The 25,580-nt window shown below is 42.4% G+C and overlaps 1 protein-coding gene across 2 annotated transcripts in view; it reads right to left on the reverse strand.

Annotated features, from left to right (window-relative positions):
- The window catches only part of LOC311147246 (5'-AMP-activated protein kinase subunit gamma-2-like), a 62,039-nt gene extending 44,008 nt beyond the window's left edge, over window positions 1–18,031 (reverse strand). Inside the window, exons 1-3 of one of the 2 annotated variants that reach the window (XM_084183914.1) lie at window positions 17,741–18,031; window positions 4,127–4,171; window positions 3,703–3,774 (exon numbers count right to left, since the gene is read on the reverse strand). In XM_084183914.1, coding sequence (XP_084040040.1) covers window positions 3,703–3,774; window positions 4,127–4,171; window positions 17,741–17,827 — 204 coding nt within the window. In that variant the 5' untranslated portion in view covers window positions 17,828–18,031. The remainder of the gene's footprint in view (window positions 1–3,702; window positions 3,775–4,126; window positions 4,172–17,740) is intronic. The other variant, XM_084183913.1, reaches the window with a different exon arrangement.
- Between the last annotated feature and the right edge of the window lie 7,549 nt (window positions 18,032–25,580).

Genomic DNA, 25,580 nt, shown 5'->3' on the forward strand with positions numbered 1-25,580 from the left:
ACCCCTTTATTCATTTAGCAGCGGCTTCTTGCGAAAGAGCGTGTTCAGGCAAGCGAGTCAGCTTGGAGAGTTTTATCAGTAGATCTATCAGCTCATTCAAAACACGAGGAAAGACAGGTGGTTCATTCACTACATACAATATACTCTGGACAGTTGAAAAAAAGAGAACAATCAAATCTCAAGAAGGAATCAAATCTTAACGATTCAGAGAAAAGACTGAGGTTGTCGGGAAAATAACAAGTGAAAGGACTTAAAAACTGACTCAGACAATGTAAAGACAGAGAGAAAAGAGGAAGCTTGCTTTGCAGGGATCAATTTCCTGTATTTGATCCTACCATGTCTGGAGACTGTGGGTGGGGAAGTGCAATGAGGCAGTCTAAGGAGTTGGTAGAAAAAGCATGATAGAAAAAAAATGTTTTGTAAAAAGGAGAGGTAAAACCAAATCACTGCCAAACTCAAAACCAAAGGAGCCAAATATAGCCAGAGCTTGCACAACCAAGAAGTTGTCTAAAAATCTCTGATAGTCTTTGATACTTATCATACTTTCTACTATTTTAAATAAGTCAAACACCCTGTCATAGACTGTTCTCTCTTCAACTGCATGGCAAGTGGTACCGATGCACCAAGTCTGGAACCAACAAGACCCTGAACAGCTTCTACCCCAAAGCTAAATATTTAGTTAAATAGCTAACCAAATAGCTATCCGGACTATCTGCATTGACCCTTTTTGCACAAACTTTCTGTTTGACTCATCACATACGCTGCTGCTATTGTTCATTATATATCCTGTTGCCTAGTCACATTATTCATAGTTATACATACACAACTGTTCAAAAGTTTGGGGTCACTTAGAAATGTCCTTGTTTTCGAAAGAAAAGCAATTTTTTGTCCATTAAAATATCAAAATTGATCAGAAATACAGTGTAGACATTGTTAATGTTGTAAATGGCTATTGTAGCTTGAAACGGCTGATTTTTAATGGAATATCTACATAGGCCCATTATCAGCAGCCATCAGTCCTGTGTTCCAATGGCACGTTGTGTTTTCTAATCCAAGTTTATCATTTTCAAAGGCTAACTGATCATTAGAAAACCCTTTTGCAATTATGTTAGAACAGCTGAAAACTTTAAGATGGCCAAAGGAACACAGACACTGGACAGAGGAAGATTGGAAAAAAGTGTTATGGACAGACTAATCGAAGTTTGAGGTGTTCGGATCACTAAGAAGAACATTTGTGAGACACAGACCAAATGAAAAGATGCTGGAGGAGTGCTTGATGCCATCTGTCAAGCATGGTGGAGGCAATGTGATGGTCTGGGGGTGCTTTGGTGGTGGTAAAGTGGGAGATTTGTACAGGGTAAAAGGGATCTCGTAGAAGGAAGGCTATCACTCCATTTTGCCACGCCATGCCATACCCTGTGGACGGTGCTTGATTGGAGCCAATTTCCTCCTACAACAGGGCAATGACCCAAAGCAGAGCTCCAAACTATGCAAGAACTATTTAGGGAAGAAGCAGTCAGCTGGTATTCTGTCTATAATGGAGTGGCCAGCACAGTCACTGGAACTCAACCCTATTGAGCTGTTGTGGGAGCAGCTTGACCGTATGGTACGTAAGAAGTGCCCATCAAGCCAATCCAACTTGTGGGAGCTGCTTCAGGAAGCATGGGGTAAAATCTCTTCAGATTACCTCAACTAATTGACAACTAGAATGCCAAAGGTCTGCAAGGCTGTAATTGCTGCAAATGGAGGATTCTTTAACGAAAGCAAAGTTTGAAGGACACAATTATTATTTCTATTAAAAATCATTATTTCTAACCTTGTCAATGACTACATTTCATATGCATTTTGCTATATTTCCTATTCAAACTCATTTCATGTATGTTTTCATGGAAAACAAGGACATTTCTAAGTGACCCCAAACATTTGAACGGTAGTGTACATACAGTGCATTCAGAAAGTATTCAGACCCCTTTACTTTTTCCACATTTTGTTACGTTACAGCCTTATTCAAAAATTTATTAAATCATTTTTTCCCATCAATCTACACACAATACCCCATAATGACAAAGCAAAAACAGGTTTTTAGAAATTTTTGCAAATGTATTAAAAATAAAAAACTGAAATATCACATTTACATAAGTATTCAGACCCTTTACTCAGCACTTTGTTGAAGCACATTTGGCAGCGATTACAGCCTTGAGTCTTCTTCTGAGGTCCTGAGCGCTCTGGAGCAGGTTTTCATCAAGGATCTCGCTGTACTTTGCTCTGTTCATCTTTCCCTCGATGCTGACTATTCTCCCTGTCCCTGCCACTGAAAAACATCACCACAGCATGATGTTGCCACCACCATACTTTACCGTAGGGATGGTGTCAGGTTTCCTCCAGACGTGACGCTTGGCATTCAGGCCAAAGAGTTCAATCTTGGTTTCATCAGACCAGAGAATCTTCTTTCTCATGGTCTGCAAGTCTTTAGGTGCCTTTTAGCTAACTCCAAGCGGGCTGTCATGTGCCTTTTACTGAGGAGTGGCTTCCGTCTGGCCACTCTACCATAAAGGCCTGATTGGTGGAGTGCTGCAGAGATGGTTGTCCTTCTGGAACGTTCTCCCATCTCCACAAAGGAACTCTGGAGTTCCAGCTCTAGGAAGAGTCTTGGTGGTTCTAAACTTCTTCCATTTAAGAATGATGGAGGCCACTGTGTTCTTGGGAACATTCAATGCTGCAGAACGCTTTTGTTACCCTTCCCCAGATCTGTGCCTCGACACAATCCTGTCTCGGAGCTCTGAAAATGCACTGTCAACTGTGGGACCTTATATAGACAGGTGTGTGCCTTTCCAAATCATGTCCAAACAATTGAATTTACCACAGGTGGATACCAATCAAGCTGTAGAAACATCTCACGGATGATCAATGGAAACAGGATGCACCGGAGCTCAATTTCGAGTCTCATAGCAAAGGGTCTGAATACTTACGTAAATAAAAGGTATTTGTTAAAATGTCTAAAAACCTGTTCTCGCTTAGTTATTATGGGGTATTGTGTGTAGATTGATGAGGAAAAACTTAAATTTAATCAATTTTAGAATAAGGCTGTAACGTAACAAAATATGGAAAAAGTCAAGGGGTCTGAATACTTTCTGAATGCACTGTATCTACCTCAATTACCTCGTAACCCTGCAAATTGACTTGTTACTGGTACCCCGTGTATATAGGCAAGTTAGCATTACTCATTGTGTATTTATTATTAAGTGTTATTACTTTTTTATTTTATTTCTCTATTTAATTTCTCTCTGCATTGTTGGGAAGGGCCTGTAAGTAAGCATTTCACTGTTAGTCTACTCCTGTTGTTTACAAAGCATGTGATGAATAAAATGTGATTTAATTTGATAAAATGTAAATGATTACCTTGCATTCATCCTATTCGGTCTGATCTTTCGGTATAACCCTGAGCTTCTGCAGAGCAATCTTCATATGTACAGAGGGACCTCTACCATGACATCTACAAACTCACGGTCATGTGAGATCCATTTTCACAGGTGATTGTCAGCAGAGGGCTCCGGAACAATGATTGTCTGACTGTCTCACTGCCTGTGTCCAAACATGTTGCTTAGATAACTTAAAAAACTATAAAAATGAAAGGTAAAGGTGAGAAACACAACGCTGTTAGTCATTGTGTGTAAACACGAGTATGAAGAGAAGACAATTTACCTTAGGAGAGCCATCCTTGTCCGAGCCACCAGACTCAGCATCCAGTATGGGGGAGGTAAAAGCACTAAGGTCCTGCAGACAGACAGGGAAGGCTTGGTGTCAAACTGTCAATAAGATAATACTAAAAGGCTGATCACTTAACATTCAGGACATGCCTCAGAATAACAAACTGGCATGTTATGACATGCAGCATTTATTTCTCAACACCATTATCAATACGTCTTGTCAATAAGTTAAGTGTAGTCAACATTTTAGCCAATTTTAACAAGAAAAATGTACTATCGATGTTACACCCATTTACTGTAATTTACAGCTTTAGGTTCAATCATTTGAAAATCTGCTTCCGGCAAGACGTTAACCTCTGAATGAGGAGAAACATGTTAAACCACTACTGGGGCATGACATGACCAGGAAATACATTTACCTTGCATTCTTCCTCATAGCAAGGATTGGGTTTCCCCATACTGCACTGTATTCAAAACAAAAAACAAAGTTAAGTGAGAAGTATGCATTGGTCTGAAGCCAAAAAAGAAAGGAAATTCACATGAGCATCACAATGCCTATTACACCCATGCTCTACCAAGGTTTTCCAGCACACAGCTTTGACCTACTACAGTAGCTACAGTACATTTTAAGTATTGATAGAGTGCAAAGCACCATGTGTATGCATTTGAATTGGCATAAGTCGTTTGTCAGCTCCACATGGGCCAGCTTTAATTTCTCCGTGACAGGCAAATGCCCACAATCCGCCACTCTGCCATAAAGCACTGTGGCGTGCATCTCAAGGATGAGGGCAATGACCACTTCCTTGAGTCTGAGAGCTGGTCTCGCCTCCGTTCTAGAAAAACGCACGCAGTAGTACACACCACCACACTCACTGCCTCTTGCCTGCCACTCCACGAACCCAAAGGCTCTTTTAAGAGACACCTAATAAATTAAAATAAGTGTGTGTGTGTGTTTGTGTGTGTCGGGAGTGGGCTGTCAAAACAAAATAATGGTCAAAATGTATCCTCCGGGAGGCGAACCCACAATCTTCAAATCCACAGAAGGAAACTAACCATTACACTACGAACCCTGTTCCTAAAAAGTTGATTTCGACAGAGCATTTAGATGAACATTCTGGAAGTGATTTTGTTAATTCACTCAGTACTGATTGAACATTTATTTCTCTTGCTTGGTTAAAATAAGTCTAAAACAGTTGACTTGTTGAAAAATACTAATTTAAATCACATAGCTAACCAAGTTAGCAAGCATATCATTTTATTTTGACTGTGCACAGCATGGTGCACAATTTAAGCAAGCAGAGAGCGGGTTCGATTAATCTGGCCCGGGATACAACGGGCTATGGCCTGTCACGTCTTCGGGCGAAAGCGGGGAGGGAAGGCAGATAAAGCGTTTTTATCAAAAGCAATCACTTTTGCATGTATAAACACAAATCCTACTCTTTAATACACATGCTTAATAACATCACTTGTTTTGAGCCAACTTCACCGTCGGACAGAGCGGGGCACCTGGCTCACGCCTGGGAGGCAGCCTGGTTCCAAATCGAATGCAATCGACTTTCAGCCGGTGCAAAAAACGCCTACACAGGCACCCGGGCGATATTAACTGACCCCCTCAATGATTCTGATTTTGTTTTACCTGGGTGCACCGTGTGCAGCACCCGCACCCTCTGACTACTTTTTACTTTTGGATGGCAACTTCAGATTTTCTGGGAACACACTGAAAAGTAACTTGACACTGTGTTAATCCTCTAGAATGTTAGCTAACTACCTAGATAATCAAAATATCTGTATGCATTTATTGATTAACCTCAGCTTGAATACCACCAAATAGCTACCTAGCTATCTACAGTGGCCTAGGTTTGTTAGCATTCAATTCTTATGACTGGCAGACTGGTGCAAGCAGCGGTGTTGTTGCCGAGCAACCGACCAGTGTTAAAAACTCTGAGCTTCGGCTAAAAAAAAAAAGACGTTAGCATTGTCAGAAATGCTACAAAAAGGTAGCACATCGTTGGTTCTTAATGGACAGAAATTAGCATGTGAAAGCGATAAATTATCAAATGTAATCAAAACTGTTGCCCCAACAAACGTATTCAGTCTGAAAGGTGGCCCTAATGCTAACAACCCTGTTAAAAATCCGGTATGTGGTTCTCAGTAATGGATGGACAGCTCATGACGAGAGGCAGGGAGTGTGTTGTGTAGCTTCAATCAAGTTTATTTAGTATCATATTGGCTTAGATACAGTGGGGAAAAAAATTATTTAGTCAGCCACCAATTGTGCAAGTTCTCCCACTTAAAAAGATGAGAGAGGCCTGTAATTTTCATCATAGGTACATGTCAACTATGACAGACAAAATGAGAAAAATAAATCCAGAAAATCACATTGTAGGATTTTTTATGAATTTATTTGCAAATTATGGTGGAAAATAAGTATTTGGTCAATAACAAAAGTTTCTCAATACTTTGTTATATACCCTTTGTTGGCAATGACACAGGTCAAACGTTTTCTGTAAGTCTTCACAAGGTTTTCACACACTGTTGCTGGTATTTTGGTCCATTCCTCCATGCAGATCTCCTCTAGAGCAGTGATGTTTTGGGGCTGTCGCTGGGCAACACAGACTTTCAACTCCCTCCAAAGATTTTCTATGGGGTTGAGATCTGGAGACTGGCTAGGCCACTCCAGGACCTTGAAATGCTTCTTACGAAGCCACTCCTTCGTTGCCCGGGCGGTGTGTTTGGGATCATTGTCATGCTGAAAGACCCAGCCACGTTTCATCTTCAATGCCCTTGCTGATGGAAGGAGGTTTTCACTCAAAATCTCACGATACATGGCCCCATTCATTCTTTCCTTTACACGGATCAGTCGTCCTGGTCCCTTTGCAGAAAAACAGCCCCAAAGCATGATGTTTCCACCCCCATGCTTCACAGTAGGTATGGTGTTCTTTGGATGCAACTCAGCATTCTTTGTCCTCCAAACACGACGAGTTGAGTTTTTACCAAAAAGTTCTATTTTGGTTTCATCTGACCATATGACATTCTCCCAATCCTCTTCTGGATCATCCAAATGCACTCTAGCAAACTTCAGACGGGCCTGGACATGTACTGGCTTAAGCAGAGGGACACATCTGGCACTGCAGGATTTGAGTCCCTGGCGGCGTAGTGTGTTACTGATGGTAGGCTTTGTTACTTTGGTCCCAGCTCTCTGCAGGTCATTCACTAGGTCCCCCCGTGTGGTTCTGGGATTTTTGCTCACCGTTCTTGTGATCATTTTGACCCCACGGGGTGAGATCTTGCGTGGAGCCCCAGATCGAGGGAGATTATCAGTGGTCTTGTATGTCTTCCATTTCCTAATAATTGCTCCCACAGTTGATTTCTTCAAACCAAGCTGCTTACCTATTGCAGATTCAGTCTTCCCAGCCTGGTGCAGGTCTACAATTTTGTTTCTGGTGTCCTTTGACAGCTCTTTGGTCTTGGCCATAGTGGAGTTTGGAGTGTGACTGTTTGAGGTTGTGGACAGGTGTCTTTTATACTGATAACAAGTTCAAACAGGTGCCATTAATACAGGTAACGAGTGGAGGACAGAGGAGCCTCTTAAAGAAGAAGTTACAGGTCTGTGAGAGCCAGAAATCTTGCTTGTTTGTAGGTGACCAAATACTTATTTTCCACCATAATTTGCAAATAAATTCATAAAAAATGTGATTTTCTGGAGAAAAAAAATCTCAATTTGTCTGTCATAGTTGACGTGTACCTATGATGAAAATTACAGGCCTCTCTCATCTTTTTAAGTGGGAGAACTTGCACAATTGGTGGCTGACTAAATACTTTTTTCCCCCACTGTATATTGTATAATAGTGTAGAGCATCCAAGCCAATCATCAGGTTTCAAAGGTGAAAAGGTAATATTTCGTAGCAATAAACCATTGTAATTGCATGGAAAAGCAGATGTGTATACACATGTCTAGAGGTATTTTTTCATTGATAGATTACTCCTGGGAGGGCATGGGACTGCTCCAATGATGGATGCCATCCAAAGAATACCTACATGAGCTGCAGCAACATGCACCCAGCACCAACAATAACATGCTCTGCAGATTTTGAGGGACATTGCCTTGACATAGAAAATGCAAGCTTAAATAATTAATTGAACAAAAATATACATATACACACACACACATATATAGACTTTTTCCACTTTGTTACGTTACAGCCTTATTCTAAAATTGATTAAATAGTTTTTTTTCTTCATCAATCTACACACAATACCCAATAATGACAACGCAAAAACAGGTTTGTAGAAACGTTTGCAAAAAAATACAAATGAAATCACATTTAAACAATTACTTTGGCAGAGATTACAGCCTCGAGTCTTCTTGGGTATGATGCTACAAGCTTGGCACACCTGTATTTAAAGGTGTTTCTCCCATTCTTCTATGCAGATCCTCTCACGCTCTGTCAGGTTGGATGGGGTGCGTTGCTGCACAGCTATTTTCAGGTATCGCCAGAGAGTTCGATCGGGTTCAAGTCTGGGCTCTGGCTGGCTCACTCAAGGACATTCAGAGACTTGTCCCGAAGCCACTCCTGCGTTGTCTTGGCTGTGTGCTTAGGGTCCTTGTCCTGTTGGAAGGTGAACCTCTGCCCTAGTCTGAGGTCCTAAGCGCTTTTTAATCAATTTTAGAATAAGGCTGTAAAGTAACAAAAAGGTGGAAAAAGTTAAGGGGTCTGAATACTTTCCGAATGCACTGTAAATGCAACAATGAAAGATTTTACTGAGTTAAAGTTCATATAAAGAAATCAGTCAATTTAAATAAATAAATTAAGCCCTAATCTATGGATTTCACATGAATACAGATATGCATCTGTTGGTCACAGATACCTTTTCAAAAAGGTAGGGGCGTGGATAGGGCTGTGGTGGTCACAAAATGTAGTCAGCCGGTGATTGACAAGCAAATAACTGTCGGTCTCACGGTAATTGACCGTTAAAGATAAACACATTCAGCATCTCCTGGCTTCTACACATAGCCTACAAGCCACTTACGCAGACCTTTGGAACATCTACATTTTAAAAAGTATAAAAAATCCATGTAAGATAGCGTGTAGTCTATTTCAGAAGAACAGAATAGCATACTCTGAGTCGTCCTTATGTTAGGTCCTGATCTGGCTATGCCAAAAGGCTGTGTGCTACACTAGTTCATTTAGCAGACAAGATTTGCTTAGAATTCCGTGGCATTAGTTTAAAGTATGAAGAATACAAAATAACAAAGCTGAATAAAATAGAAAAAAAACATGCGGCTACTTTGTGTGGAGCAGTTAACAAAAAAATAGGTATTCCTACAGTTGGAAGTTTACATACACCTTAGCCAAATACATTTAAACTCAGTTTTTCACAATTCCTGACATTTAATCCTAGTAAAATTCCCTGTCTTAGGTCAGTTAGGATCACCACTTTATTTTAAGAATGTAAAATGTCAGAATAATAGTAGAGAGAATGATTTATTTAAGCTTTTATTTATTTCATCACATTCCCAGTGGGTCAGAAGTTTACATGCACTCAATTAGTATTTGGTAGCGTTGCCTTTAAGTTGTTTAACTTGGGTCAAATGTTTCGGGTAGCCTTCCACAAGCTTCCCACAATAAGTTGGGTGAATTTTGGCCCATTCCTCCTGAAAGAGCTGGTGTAACTGAGTCAGGTTTGTAGGCCTCCTTGCTCGCACACGCATTTTCAGTTCTGCGCACACATATTCTATAGGATTGAGGTCAGGGCTTTGTGATGGCCACTCCAATACCTTGACTTTGTTGTCCTTAAGCCATTTTGCCACAACTAGTATGCTTGGGGTCATTGTCCATTTGGCAGACCGATCTGCGACCAAGCTTTAACTTCCTGACTGATGTCTTGAGATGTTGCTTCAATATATCCACATAATTTTTATTCCTTATGATGCCATCTATTTTGTGAAGTGCACCAGTCCCTCCTGCAGCAAAGCACCCCCACAGCATGATGCTGCCACCTCCGTGCTTCACGGTTGGGATGGTGTTCTTAGGCTTGCAAGCATCTCCCTTTTACCTCCAAACATAACGGTGGTCATTATGGCCAAACAGTTCTATTTTTGTTTCATCAGACCAGAGGACATTTCTCCAAAAAGTATGTTCTTTGTCCCCATGTGCAGTTGAAAACTGTAGTCTGGCTTTTCTATGGCGGTTTTGGAGCAGTGGCTTCTTCCTTGCTGAGCAGCCTTTCAGGTTATGTCGATATAGGACTCGTTTTACTGTGGATATAGATACTTTTGTACCCGTTTCCTACAGCATCTTCGCAAGGTCCTTTGCTGTTGTTCTGGGATTGATTTGCACTTTTCGCACCAAAGTACGTTCATCTCTAGGAGACAGAACGCGCCTCCTTCCTGAGCGGTATGACGGCTGTGTGGTCCCATGGTGTTTATACTTGCGTACTATTGTTTGTACAGATTAACGTGGTACTTTCAGGCGTTTGGAAATTGCTCCCAAGGATGAACCAGACTTGTGGAAGTCTACCATTTTTTTTTCTGAGGTCTTGGCTGATTTCTTTTGATTTTCCAATGATGTCAAGCAAAGAGGCACTGAGTTTGAAGCTAGGCCTTGAAATGCAGCCACAGGTACACCTCCAATTTTTTTAAATAGTCATTTAGCTCTTATCCAGAGCGACTTACATGAGCAATTAGGGTTAAGTGCCTTGCTCAAGGGCACAGACAGATTTTTCACCTAGTCGGCTCGGGGATTAGAACCAGCGACCTTTCTGGCACTTCGCTCTTTACCACTAAGCTACCTGCTCCTCAAATGATGTCAATTAGCCTATCATTTTCTGGAATTTTCCAAGCTGTTTAAAGGCACAGTCAACTTAGTGTATGTAAACTTCTGACCCACTGGAATTGTGATACAGTGAATTATAAGTGAAATAATCTGTCTGTAAACAATTGTTGGAAAAATGCTAGCACAGACTGGAATATGTTCCGGGATTCTTCAGATAGCATTGAGGAGTACACCACATCAGTCACTGGCTTCATCAATAAGTGCATCGATGACGTTGTCCCCACAGTGACTGTACGTACATACCCCAACCAGAAGCCATGGATTACAGGCAACATCCGCACTGAGCTAAAAAGGTAGAGCTGCCGCTTTCAAGGAGAGGGACTCTAACCCGGACGCATAAAATAAATCCCGCTATGCCCTCCGACGAACAATCAAACAAACAGGCATAGAGCATCAATACCGGACTAAGATTGAATCGTAATACACCGGCTCTGACACTCGTCGGATGTAGCAGGGATTTAAAACTATTAGACTACAAAAGGAAGCACAGCCGCGAGCTGCCCAGTGACAAGCCTACCAGACAAGCTAAATCACTTCTATGCTCGCTTCGAGGCAAGCAACACTGAAGCATGCATGAGAGCACCAGCTGTTCCGGATGACTATGTGATCACGCTCTCCGTAGCCGATGTGAGTAAGACTTAAGCTGGTCAACATTCACAAGGCTGCAGGACCAGACGGATTACCAGGACGTGTACTCCGAACATGTGCTGACCAACTGGCAAGTGTCTTCACTGACATTTTCAACATGTCCCTGACGGAGTCTGTAATACCAACATGATTCAAGCAGACCACCATAGTCCCTGTGCCCAAGGACACTAAGATAACTTTCCTAAATGACTACCGACCCGTAGCACTCACGTCTGTAGCCATGAAGTGCTTTGAAAGGCTGGTCAACACCATTATCCCAGAAACCCTAGACCCACTCCAATTTGCATACCGCCCCAACAGATCCACAGATGATGCAATCTCTATTGCACTCCACACTGCCCTTTCCCACCTGGACAAGAGGAACACCTTCGTGAGAATGCTGTTCATTGACTACAGCTCAGCGTTCAACACCATAGTGCCCTCAAAGCTCATCACTAAGCTAAGGATCCTGGAACTAAACACCTCCATCTGCAACTGGATCCTGGACTTCCTGATGGGCCGCCCCCAGGTGGTAAGGGTAGGTAACAACACATCTGCCACACTGATCCTCAACACGGGGGCCCCTCAGGGGTGCGTGCTCAGTCCCCTCCTGTACTCCCTGTTCACCCATGACTGCATGGCCAGGCACGACTCCAACACCATCATTAAGTTTGCTGATGACACAACAGTGGTAGGCCTGATCACCGACAACGATGAGACAGCCTATAGGGAGGAGGTCAGAGACCTGGCCGTGTGGTGCCAGGATAACAAACTCTCCCTCAACGTGACCAAGACAAAGGAGATGATTGTGGACTACAGGAGAAAAAAAAAAAGAAGAGGACTGAGCACGCCCCCATTCTCATCGACAGGGCTGTAGTGGACAGGTTGAGAGCTTCAAGTTCCTTGGTGTCCACATCACCAACGAACTATCATGGTCCAAACACACCAAAACAGTAATGAAGAGGGCACGACAAAGCCTATTCCCCCTCAGGAGACTGAAAAGATTTGGCATGGGTCCTCAGATCCTCAAAAAGTTCTACAGCTGTACCATCGAGAGCATCTTGACTGGTTGCATCACCGCCTGGTATGGCAACTGCTCGGCCTCCGACCGCAAGGCACTACAGAGGGTAGTGCGTACGGCCCAGTACATCACTGGGGCCAAGCTTCCTGCTATCCAGGACCTCTATACCAGGCGGTGTCAGAGGAAGGCCCTCAATTTTCAAAGACTCCAGCCACCCTAGTCATAGACTGTTCTCTCTACTTCCGCACGACAAGCGGTACCGGAGCGCCAAGTCTTGGTCCAAAAGGTTTCTCAACAGATTCTACCCCCAAGCCATAATACTCCTGAACAGCTAATCATTGCTACCGGACTATTTGCACTGCCCCCCACCCCCCTCTTTTACGCTGCTGCTACACTGTTTATTATTTATGCATAGTCACTAACTCTACCCACATGTACATATTACCTCAATTACCTCGACTAGCATGTGCCACCGCACATTGACTCTGCACCGGTAACCCCCTGTATATAGCCTCCCTACTGTTATTTTCTTTTACTGCTGCTCTTTAGTTTAGTTATTTGCTTTTATTTTTTTTTATCTTTAAAAAATGCATTGTTGGTTAAGGGCTTGTAAGTAAGCATTTCACTGTAATGTCTACACCTGTTGTATTCGGCACATGTGGCAAATAAAATTTGATTTGATTATGTGGAGTGGTTGAAAAACAAGTTTTAATGACTCCAACCTAAGTGTATGTAAACTTCCGACTTCAACTGTATATGCTTAATTTAGAGTTAGTACTGTAACTTTAGTTGTTCTACAAATGTTGGGCTATATGTTTTGATTTATAATACAAGGCTGAATGATGCAACTAATGATGATTTGAAAAAAGTTGCTTGAAAGGCATGAGCTCTGCTTAGTTTTTTTGCGCAGGCTGTACACACTACATCAGTCACTCATTCACAATTTGACAAGCAATTGATAATGCCTAGAATTTCACGGCGGCGTCCCCTTTGTGTGGCCGTACTGCACCCTAAAAAAAAACATGCCTTTTGCGGGCACAACGGTGATTGGGTCTCTCACAGGCTACAAGTGAAGACAAACACATCAGGGACGTAACTGCGCGCGTCCTTATCCAATTCAGAGGTGCATATTGAAGATATTGGAAGAACTGTCTACATTTACTTTTCGTAAGACAACAAGATGAGTAGGCCTAACGAACAGCAAAAGCACTAGCATACGTCAATCTACTATCCCCCATAGTACAAAAGTCAACCTATTCTATTCTGTGCGAGAAATAAATATTCCAAACAGTCTGGGACAGTTGTGGGATGCGATAGATCCCAAATTAATACAACCACTAGCATAAAAAATAAAAAAAATTACGCAATGTGGCTGACGCAATAGATCAGAAAGTTTAACTTAAAATGTTGATAAACTATTAGGCTATTTCTTCAGATTATAAGCGCAGCAATGCACACATGGTAGTAGGCTATAAGCGCAAATGTTCTATTAGCGGAAAACACCATTATCAAAAGTGACTGCAAATGCAATTATGCATGTAATGCTTTTATTATAAAGGTGCATTTTTGTGGTGAAAATTATATTCCCCAAACTTGAAACTCACGCGCTGCTTAGGTATGCCAGTTAGGCTCTACACCCCTTGTAAAGTGGATTAATGTGCTTAATTTTAAGAAGTTATTTGCCCACATTAGTTGTGATACAAACTTTATCAAAACATATAGGCCTATGGGCTAGGCTACATGAGGTGTGCAAATATGATTATGTTTTTTAAACTAAAAAGGCATGTGATAATATATAATTCACAAGTGATAGGCTAATATTGTCACCCATCAGACTATTCTAGATTTAATCTTGTCTTTACATATACTAAATAATAAACTCAGCAAAAAAAGAAATGTCCCTTTTTCAGGACCCTGTCTTTCAAAGATAATTTGTAAAAATCAAAATAACTTCACAGTTCTTAATTGTAAAGGGTTTAAACACTGTTTCCCATGCTTGCTCAATGAACCATAAACAATTAATGAACATGCACCTGTGGAACGGTCGTTAAAACACTCACAGCTTACAGACGGTAGGCAATTAAGGTCACAGTTATGAAAACTTAGGACACTAAAGAGGCCTTTCTACTGACTCTGAAAAACACCAAAAGAAAGATGCCCAGGGTCCCTGCTCATCTGCGTGAACGTGCCTTAGGCAATAAATTGCAATGTCCATACTGTGAGACAGCGCTACAGGGAGACAGGACGGGCAGCTGATCGTCCTCGCAGTGGCAGACCACGTGTAACAACACCTGCACAGGATCGGTACATCCAAACATCACACCTGCGGGACAGGTACAGGATGGCAACAACAACTGCCCGAGTTACACCAGGAACGCACAATCCCTCCATCAGTGCTCAGACTGTCCGCAATAGGCTGAGAGAGGCTGGACTGATGGCTTGTAGTCCTGTTGTAAGGCAGGTCCTCACCGGCAACAATGTCACCTATGGGCACAAACCCACCGTCGCTGGACCAGACAGGACTGGCTAAAAGTGCTCTTCACTGAAGAGTCGCGGTTTTGTCTCACCAGGGGTGATGGTCGGATTCGTGTTTATCGTCGAAGGAATGAGCGTTACACAGAGGCCTGTACTCTGGAGCGGGATCAATTTGGAGGTGGAGGGTCCGTCATGGTCTGGGGCAGTGTGTCACAGAATCATCAGACTGAGCTTGTCGTCATTGCAGGCAATCTCAATGCTGTGCGTTACAGGGAAGACATCTTCCTCCCTCATGTGGTACCCTTCCTGCAGGCTCATCCTGACATGACCCTCCAGCATGACAATGCCACCAGCCATACTGCTCGTTCTGTGCGTGATTTCCTGCAAGACAGGAATGTCAGTGTTCTGCCATGGCCAGCATAGAGCCTGGATCTCAATCCCATTGAGCACGTCTGGGACCTGTTGGATTGGAGGGTGAGGGCTCGGGCCATTCCCCCCCAGAAATGTCTGGGAACTTGCAGGTGCCTTGGTGGAAGAGTGGGGTAACATCTCACAGCAAGAACTGGCAACTCTGGTGCAGTCCATGAGGAGGAGATGCACTGCAATACTTAATGTAGCTGGTGGCCACACCAGATACTGAATGTTACTTTTGATTTTGACCCCCCCTTTGTTCAGGGACACATTATTCCATTTCTGTTAGTCACATGTCTGTGGAACTTGTTCAGTTTATGTCTCAGTTGTTGAATCTTGTTATGTTCATACAAATATTTATGTTAAGTTTGCTGAAAATAAACACAGTTGACAGTGAGAGGACCTTTCATTTTTTTGCGTGACATTTGTTTTGATTTAGAATGGACCATTATCATGCAATAAAAAATACATGTATTCTATACACTTAAATAGTGAATAGAGGATGCTTTTCCTGTAGTTCATTTTCAAGCCAGCCAGGTAGGCTATACTCCTGTTGTAAATATAAGCAATGTGCTTAATATTAGGAAAGTTGAGAAATAAATAAATAAAATATAGTAGGCCCAGCCTATAGTGTGGCGATAATACGGTCACCGCATCAGCCCTAGGGGTGGATCAGAAAACAAGTTAGTATCTGGTGTGACCACCATGTGTCTCATGCCGCGCAACACATCTCCTTCGCATAGAGTTGATAAGGTTGTTGATTGTGGCCTGTGTAATGTTGTCCAACAATGGCTGTGCGAAGTTGCTGGATATTGGTGGGAACTGGAACACGCTGTCGTACACGCCGATCCAGAGCATCCAAAATATGCTCAATGGGTGACATGACTGGTGAGTATGCAGGCCATGGAAGAACTGGGACATTTTCAGCTTCCAGGAATTGTGTACAGATCCTTGCAACATGGTGCTATGCATTATCATGCTGAAACATGAGGTGATGGCGGCGGATGAATGGCACGACAATGGGCCTCAGGGTCTCGTCACGTTATCTCTGTGTATTCAAATTGCCATCGACAAAATGTAATTGTCTTCGTTGTCCGTAGCTTATTCCTGCCCATACCATAACCCCACTGCCACCATGGGGCACTCTGTTCACATCAGCAAATCGCTCGCCATCTGCCACTGAAGTCGGTTACGACGCCGAACTGCAGTCAGGTAAAGACCCTGGTGAGGACAACGAGCATGCAGATGAGCTTCCCTGAAACTGTTTCTGACAGTTTGTGCAAAAATTATTCGGTTGTGCAAACCCACAGTTTCATCAGCTGTCCGGGTGACTTGTCTCAGACAATCCCGCAGGTGAAGAAGCCGGATGTGGAGTTCCTGGGCTGGTGTGTTTCCGGTTGTTCTCACATTTTAGAGTGGCCTTTTATTGTCCCCAGCACAAGGTGCACCGGTGTAATGATCATGCTGTTTAATCAGCTTCTTGCTATGCCATACCTGTCTGGTTGATGGATTAGCTTGGCAAAGGAGAAATGCTAACTAACAGGGATGTAAACAAATGTGTGCAAAAAACTTCAGAGAAATAGCTTTTTGTGCATATGGAAATTTTCTGGGATCTTTCATTTCAGCTCATGATACATGGGACCAACACCTTGCATGTTGTGTTTATATTTTTGTTCAGTATAGTTCATCAATATATCATCATTGTCAGGTATTGAAGTAATCTACATTTTTGTCTCTGAGTAATCAAACGGCGCGCTCTGACCGCATGCACTCTGACCACACTCTGGCACACCAGAGTGAATTTACGAACGCACCCAAAGACAACCCATATGATGCTAGCCTGCCTTAACCAAACTGAACACTGCTCAGCATTGTTTCAGGTTAAACCAGGCTGATATGATGCCAATGCGAGTAACTTCGTTAACTATAGCGGAGAGAACATGTTGTGAGAGAAACCAGAATAATACTTTGAAATCCAATTAATCATGACTCTCTCTCTCTCCTCGGTGTTGGCCCTAGTTACGGTGCGGGCACACACAATGAATCATGATTTAGTGGTTAAGAGCAGAGCAGAGACCATAGTAGTGTGTTTCCTCACCGCTGTTTGCCTAGCTTCCTCTTCTCACAAATATTGTTTTATTTTTTTTCTTCACATTTGTAAACAACAACAAGATATCTTATTGCCCACAAGCCGACTCGTACTCCTAACTTCCATTTGAACGTTAAAAATTAAACAGTAGGCTAATTAATGACTTGATTACCCTGTTATGATTCTAATATTTCAGTTCATGCAAGAATGGAAAAGAACAATGCAGGTGTGTTAAGAAATTAAATAAAAACGTGTATCATGCCTGTCCAAAGCAGTGTTGTTTTTGATTATGATGTAATTACAAAATAAAAGGATATAAAAAAAAACATGACTTCAAATGTGAGGACTAGATGCTGTCAGTTGGAAAATATACCCATGTGGATTGATGTAACAACGCTGATACCCGCGCATACCTAAAAGTTTCAATATATTTTGCAACATTGTGACTCAAATACACACTTGCCTACTACATTAATCTCACTGTCATAATAAATGCCCAGATAGTCTGCTCTTGACACAATGCCACATTAACAAATACCTATATATCTCAAACGTATATAATTTAGGAACTTACTGGCATATTTATGCGTAGTATTCTCTTTTTCTTCGAGGTTTTCTTCGAGTTATCCTTCTTGTTGGACTCCATCACCATGCTTCCCATTTTCAGACTAATGACGCTCAGTTCTTTCTTTTTAACGAGCAAGACCGAGTTGGGGTAAATTGCGTGGCATATGCCATACGTCTTTAACTGAAAACGAAGTTTTAAGTCAAAATTCTTCCAAAGAAATTAGTTCATTTACCAGGAAGTATGCCGCACTACCGACGCATTAGGCCAATCTACGGCTGTATTGACATCACCGAGACTGAGCTTGCTGTTTCACCATAAAACTCAGGGTGTGCTCCAACCTGGACTCAGGGGTAGACTTAACATAGTAAATGTAACTCTGAGACACTCCAATTAGTAGGCTATGTTACGTTTCGTATGGTATGTATTTATTCGTGGACGTCCCTCATCCATTTTGTGTGGTATCTTACGAATTACAATTCATATATGTTAAGAATTGCAATTAGCACAATATGTTAAGAAATGTAATATGTAACGATTTGCAAAACGTATGATATTGTTATGAGTGGAAATCACACCTAGCTTGTTACATCTATGATTGATGGCTTACTGGCCAATCAGATGTGAGCTCTGTGCTTATATCGTTTGCACACTGGTTTAAGCTTCAGATTGACTTGACAAATGGCCCCGGAACGGAACATATACTGAACCAAAATATAAACGCAACATGTAAAGTGTTGGTTTCATGAGCTGAAATAAAAGATCCCAGAAATGTTCCATACGCACAACAAGCTTATTTCTCTAAAATGTTGTGCACAAATCTGTTTACATCCCTGTTAGTGAGCATGTTATCCTTTGTCAAGATAATCCATCCACCTGACAGGTGTGGCATATCAAGAAGCTGATGAAATAGCATGATCAATACACATGTGCACCTTGTGCTGGGGAAAATTCTCTCAAATGTGCAGTTTTGTCACACAACACAATGCCACAGACGTCTCATGTTTTGAGGGAGCGTGGCAATTGGCATGCTGACTGCAGGAATGTCGACCTGAGACGTTGCCAAAGAATGTTAATTTCTCGAACATAAGCCGCCTCCAACGTCGTTTTAGAGAATTTCGCAGTTCGTCCAACCAGCCTCACATTCGCAGACCGCATGTAGCTACACAGGCCCAGGACCTCCACATCCGGCTTCTTCACCTGAGTGATCATCGGGGGTGGGGGGGTGCTGAGGAGTATTTATGTCTGTAATAAAGCCCTTTTGTGGGGAAAAACTCATTCTGATTGGCTGGGCCTAGCTCCCCAATGGGTCACCCTGGCTCCCAAGTGGGTGGGCCTATGCCCTATCAGGCCCACCCATAAAGCCCTTTTATGGGGAAAAACTATTTCTGATTGGCTGGGCCTGGCTCCCCAATGGGTCGCCCTGGCTCCCAAGTGGGTGGGCGCACCCATGGGAGCCAGTCATGTGAAATCCATAGATTAGGGCCTAATTTATTTATTTAAATTGACTGATTTCCTTATATGAACTGTAATATTTGAAATTGTTGCGTTTATATTTTTGTTCAGTATACTTCTTTGTGCTGGAGCTAGTCAGTCTGTTTTGTATGAAAAGTTCTTAATAAACAGCACAAAAGAGAGGTTGTTGTGTCCTTCTGCCCATGCCACCATCCACCAACGAGGAATTGACCAGAATAGACTAAGACATTGAGTATCGTTAAGTTGAGCTAATGTTAGCAAGCTAACTGTGGTGAGGCAGACTAGCTAGCTGCTGTGATGAGGGTACGTTAACGGTTTGTTAACGCCAACGGATGCATAACACAACATTATGTTACAAATTCCAATTTGTTTTGGCTAACGTTAGCTAGGTGGCTAGGTTAGAGGTTAGGGGTTAAGGTTAAGGTTAGCTAACATGCTAAGTAGTTGCAAAAGTGCAAAAAAAAGTAGTAAGTACTTGCAAAGTGCTAAAGCTGTCCATGATGAGATTCAAACACGCAACCTTTGGGTTGCTAGACGTTGGGTTGCTAAAAGTTTGCATTATACGCCCACTCATCCATCCATCCCGACCAACCACCCTCCTTTAGTTTTTGTCTTAAGTAACCTTATGTCTTATGTAACCATACCAAATTTAACATATCAATCTGAGTTCTCGGATTTACATTTACTATGTTAGGTCTAGTCTATGAAACCTGGCAGTGTAATCATTAGTCCAAACACTTGCAACTAAAACTGTAGTTTCTATTGGACAAATTCAGGTAGGTCCCTCCCTGTCCCGAAAGTAAAAGATGTAAAAACAAAGCTTAAGAACAGGAAGCATAGAAATAGCGCACATAGAACAGATCTACCGATTCTTAGACTTGCTTTCAATGAGAATGAGAGAGCTATAACACACATTTCTATGTGAATTTGGTCAGGTCGCCCAAAAAGTTATATATTGCAGCTTTAAGTAGTTTTTTGGGGTATCTGTACTTTACAATTTCTTTTTCTTTCTCTCGCTCTTACATGCAGTGGTGGGTTAAGCAAAACAAGTAGCCTCCAGTTGGATATTTTGTTGCTACATTCTTAGAAAAAAGGGTTATTCGGCTGTCCCCATAGGAGAACCCTTTTTGGTTCCAGGTAGAACCCTTTTGGGTTTCATGTAGAACTCTCTGTGGAAAGGGTTCTACCTGGAACCAAAAGGGTTCTACCTGGAACCAATAAGGGTTCTTCAAAGGGTTTATCCTATGGGGACAGCTGAAGAACCCTTTTAGGTTCTATATAGCACCTTTTTTTCTAAGAGTCTAACGTTTGAACAGCAAGGCAGATCTCATAACCCATCTTTCTCTCTGTCTTTGTCAGTCCTTCTGGTGCTTATGCAGATGATGCATGAGCCAAGAGTCATCCGTTCCCATTCCACTCTGGTCCTCGCTCTCTCTCTCTCCCTCTCCTGAGAGAAGGTTTTGTTCCCTTCACCTAATTGGTTTCCATTAAACTAATGTTTTTGCAGATATCTGAATCTCCAACAGCTCTTGTTTCAGTTGATTATACATTTAAACTGTTCATGGCAGGCCATACTTCTATAGATGATATTCGTATCTGTTGTCTTGTCATTATATGATGTTATCAGTTGGTAAAAAATATATTAAGAAATCAATATGAACAAAATGTGTATGTTGATGATGACCAAGTAGTGGAGCTGCAGTCCTCCCTCGACCCTTCCTTTGGCAAATCAGACCATAACTCTATCCTCCTGCTTCCAAGAAAAAACTCAAACAAGAAGTACCAATGACATGTTCAATACGGAAGTGGTCAGATGAAGCGGATGCTAAGCTACAGGACTGTTTCGCTAGCACAGACTGGAATATGTTCCGGGATTCATCCGATAACATTGAGGATGTTTACCACATTGGTCACCGGCTTCATTAATAAGTGCATCGACGACGTCATTCCCACAGTGACCGTACGCACATACCCCAACCAGAAGCCATGGATTACAGGGAACCTCCACACTGAGCTAAAGGCTAGAGCTGCTGTTTTCAAGGAGCAGGACATTAATCCGGATGCTTATAAGAAATCCTGCTACGACCTCCGACGAGCCATCAAACAGGCAAAGCGTCAATACAAGACTAAGAGAGAATCCTACTACGCCGGCTCTGACGCTCGACAAATGTGGCAGGGCTTGCAAACTGATTAAAAAGGGAAACCCAGCCGCAACCTGCCCAGCAACGCAAGCCTACCAGAAGAGCTAAATGCCTTCTATGCTTGGGTCGAGGCAAGCAACACTGAACCATGCATGAGAGCACCAGCTGTTCCAGATTACTGTGTGATCTCGCTCTCTGTAGCCAATGTGAGTAAGACCTTTAAACAAGTTAACTTTTGCAAGGCCACGGGGCCAGACGGAATACCAGGACACATTCTCAGAGCATGCGCTGACCAGCTGGCAAGTGTCTTTACTGACATTTTCAATTTATCCCTGACCTGGGCTGTAATACCTACTTGTTCTAAGCAGACCATCATACACTGAACAAAAATACAAATTCAACATGCAACAATTTCACAGATTACAGTTCCTATAAGGAAATCAGTCAATTGAAATGAATTCTTAGGCCCTAATCTATGGATTTCACATGACTGGGAATACAGTTATGCATCTGTTGGTCACAGAAAAAATAGATAGGGGCGTGGATCAGAAAACCAGTCAGTATCTGGTGTGACCACCATTTACCTCATGCTGCGCGAAACATCTCGTTCGCATAGAGTTGATCAGGCTGTTGGTTGTGGCCTTTGGAATGTTGTCCCACTCCTCTTTAATGGCTGTGCGAAGTTGCTGGATATTTGTGGGAACTGGAACACGTTGTCTTACACGTCAATCCAGAGCATCCCAAACATGCTTAATGGGTAACATGTCTAGTGAGTATGCAGGCCATTGAAGAACTGAGACATTTTCAGCTTCCAGGAATTGTGTACAGATCCTTGCGACATGGGGCCGGGCATTATCATGCTGAAACATGAGGTGATGGCGACAGATGAATAGCATGACAATGGGCATCAGGATCTCGTCACAGAATCTCTGTGCATTCAAATTGCCATCAATAAAAGGTAATTGTGTTCGTTGTCCGTAGCTTATGCTTGCCCATACCATAACCCCACCGCGGGGCACTCTGTTCACAACGTTTACATCAGCAAACCACTAGCCCACACAACGCCATTCACAATGTCTACCATCTGCCCGGTACAGTTGAAACTGGGATTCATCCGTGAAGAGCACACTTCTCCAACGTGCCACTGGCCATTGAAGGTGAGCATTTGCCCACTGAATTTGGTTACGATGGCGAACTGCAGTCAGGTCAAGACCCTGGTGAGGACGACGAGCACGCAGATGAGCTTCCCTGAGACGGTTTCTGACAGTTTGCACACTCCCTCAAAAGTTGAGACATTTGTGGCATTGTGTTGTGACAAAACTGCACATTTTAGAGTGGCCTTTTATTGTCCCCAGCACAAGGTGTACCTGTGTAATGATAATGCAGTTTAATCAGCTTCTTCATAAACCACACCTGTTATGTGGATGGATTACCTTGGCAATGGAGAAATGCTTACTAACAGAGACGTAAAACACCTAGTTACAGTGAGGGAAAAGAGTATTTGATCCACTGCTGATTTTGTACATTTGCTCACTGACAAAGAAATGATCAGTCTATAATTTTAATGGTAGGTTTATTTGAACAGTGAGAGACAGAATAACAACAAAAAAATCCAGAAAAACGCATGTCAAAAATGTTATAAATTGATTTGCATTTTAATGAGGGAAATAAGTATTTGACCCCTCTGCAAAACATGATTTAGTACTTAGTGGCAAAACCCTTGTTGGTAATCACAGAGGTCAGACGTTTCTTGTAGTTGGCCACCAGGTTTGCATACATCTCAGGAGGGATTTTGTCCCACTCCTCTTTGCAGATCTTCTCCAAGTCATTAAGGTTTCGAGGCTGACGTTTGGCAACTCGAACCTTCAGCTCCCTCCACAGATTTTCTATGGGATTAAGGTCTGGAGACTGGCTAGGCCACTCCAGGACCTTAATGTGCTTCTTCTTGAGCCACTCCTTTGTTGCCTTGGTCGTGTGTTTTGGGTCATTGTCATGCTGGAATACCCATCCACGACCCATTTTCCATGCCCTGGCTGAGGGAAGGAGGTTCTCACCCAAGATTTGACGGTACATGGCCCCGTCCATCGTCCCTTTGATGCTGTGAAGTTGTCCTGTCCCCTTAGCAGAAAAACACCCCCAAAGCATAATGTTTCCACCTCCATGTTTGACGGTGGGGATGGTGTTCTTGGGGTCATAGGCAGCATTCCTCCTCCTCCAAACACGGCGAGTTGAGTTGATGCCAAAGAGCTCCATTTTGGTCTCATCTGACCACAACACTTTCACCCAGTTCTCCTCTGAATCATTCAGATGTTCATTGGCAAACTTCAGACGGGCATGTATATGTGCTTTCTTGAGCAGGGGGACCTTGCGGGCGCTGCAGGATTTCAGTCCTTCACGGCGTAGTGTGTTACCAATTGTTTTCTTGGTGACTATGGTCCCAGCTGCCTTGAGATCATTGACAAGATCCTCCCGTGTAGTTCTGGGCTGATTCCTCACCGTTCTCATGATCATTGCAACTCCACGAGGTGAGATCTTGCATGGAGCCCCAGGCCGAGGGAGATTGCCAGTTATTTTGCGTTTCTTCCATTTGCGAATAATCACACCAACTGTTGTCACCTTCTCACCAAGCTGCTTGGCGATGGTCTTGTAGCCCATTCCAGCCTTGTGTAGGTCTACAATCTTGTCCCTGACATCCTTGGAGAGCTCTTTGGTCTTGGCCATGGTGGAGAGTTTGGAATCTGATTGATTGCTTCTGTGGACAGGTGTCTTTTATACAGGTAACAAACTGAGATTAGGAGCACTCCCTTTAAGAGTGTGCTCCTAATCTCAGCTCGTTACCTGTATAAAAGACACCTGGGAGCCAGAAATCTTTCTGATTGAGAGGGGGTCAAATACTTATTTCCCTCATTAAAATGCAAATCAATTTATAACATTTTTGACATGTGTTTTTCAGGATATTTTTGTTGTCATTCTGTCTCTCACTGTTCAAATAAACCAACCATTAAAATTATAGACTGATCATTTCTTTGTCAGTGGGCAAACTTACAAAATCAGCAGGGGATCAAATACTTTTTTCCCTCACTGTAAATTAATTACACTTTGGACGGTGTATCAATATACCCAGTCACTACAAAGATACAGGCGTCCTTCCTAACCCAGTTGCCGGAAAGGAAGGTAACCGCTCAGGGATTTCACCATGAGGCCAATGGTGACTTTAAAACAGTTACAGGGTTTAATGGCTGTGATAGGAGAAAACTGAGGATGGATCAACAACATTATAGTTACTCTATAATACTAACCTAAATGACAGAGTGAAAAGGAGGAAGCATATACAGAATAAAAATATTCCAAAACATGCACACTATTTGCAATAAAACTGCCAAAAATGTTTACAAAGCATTATGTTTGGACCAAATCCAACACAACACCTCACAGTGTACCACTCTTCAAATTTTCAAGCATCATGTTATGGGTATGCTTGTCATTGGCAAGGACTAGGGAGTTTTTTAGGATGAAAAGAAACGGATTAGAGCTAAGCACAGGCAAAATCCTAGATGAAAACCTGGTTGTCTGCTTTCCAACAGACACTGGGAGACAAATTAACCTTTTAACAGGACAATAACCTAAAACACAACGCCAAATATACAGAGCCTTTGGAAAGTATTCAGACCCATTGACTTTTTCCACATTTTGTTACGTTACAGCCTTATTCTAAAATTAATTAAATGTTTTTTTTCCCCCATCATTAATCTACACACAATACTCCATCATGACAAAGCAAAAACAGGTTTTTAGAATTTTTTGCACATTTATTTTTAATAAAAAAAATATATAACTTATTTACATAAGTATTCAGAGCTTTTGCTATGAGACTCGAAATTGAGCTCAGCTGCATCCTGTTTCCATTGATCGTCCTTGAGATTTTTCTACAACTTGATTGGAGTCCACCTGTGGTAAATTCAATTGATTGGAAATAATTTGGAAAGGCACACACCTGTCTATATAAGGTCCCACAGTTGACGGCGCATGTCAGATCAAAAACCAAGCCATGAGGTCGAAAGAATTGTTGGTAGAGCTCGGAGACAGGATTGTGTCGAGGCACAGATCTGGGGAAGGGTACCAAAACAATTCTGCAGCATTGAAGGTCCCCAAGGACACAGTGGCCTCCATCATTCTTAAATGGAAGAAGTTTGGAACCACCCAGACTCTTCCTAGAGCTGGCCACCAGGCCA

The sequence above is a fragment of the Coregonus lavaretus genome (assembly GCF_964263955.1).
Source record: "Coregonus lavaretus genome assembly, chromosome: 19".
In the NCBI taxonomy this organism is placed as follows: Eukaryota; Metazoa; Chordata; class Actinopteri; order Salmoniformes; family Salmonidae; genus Coregonus; species Coregonus lavaretus.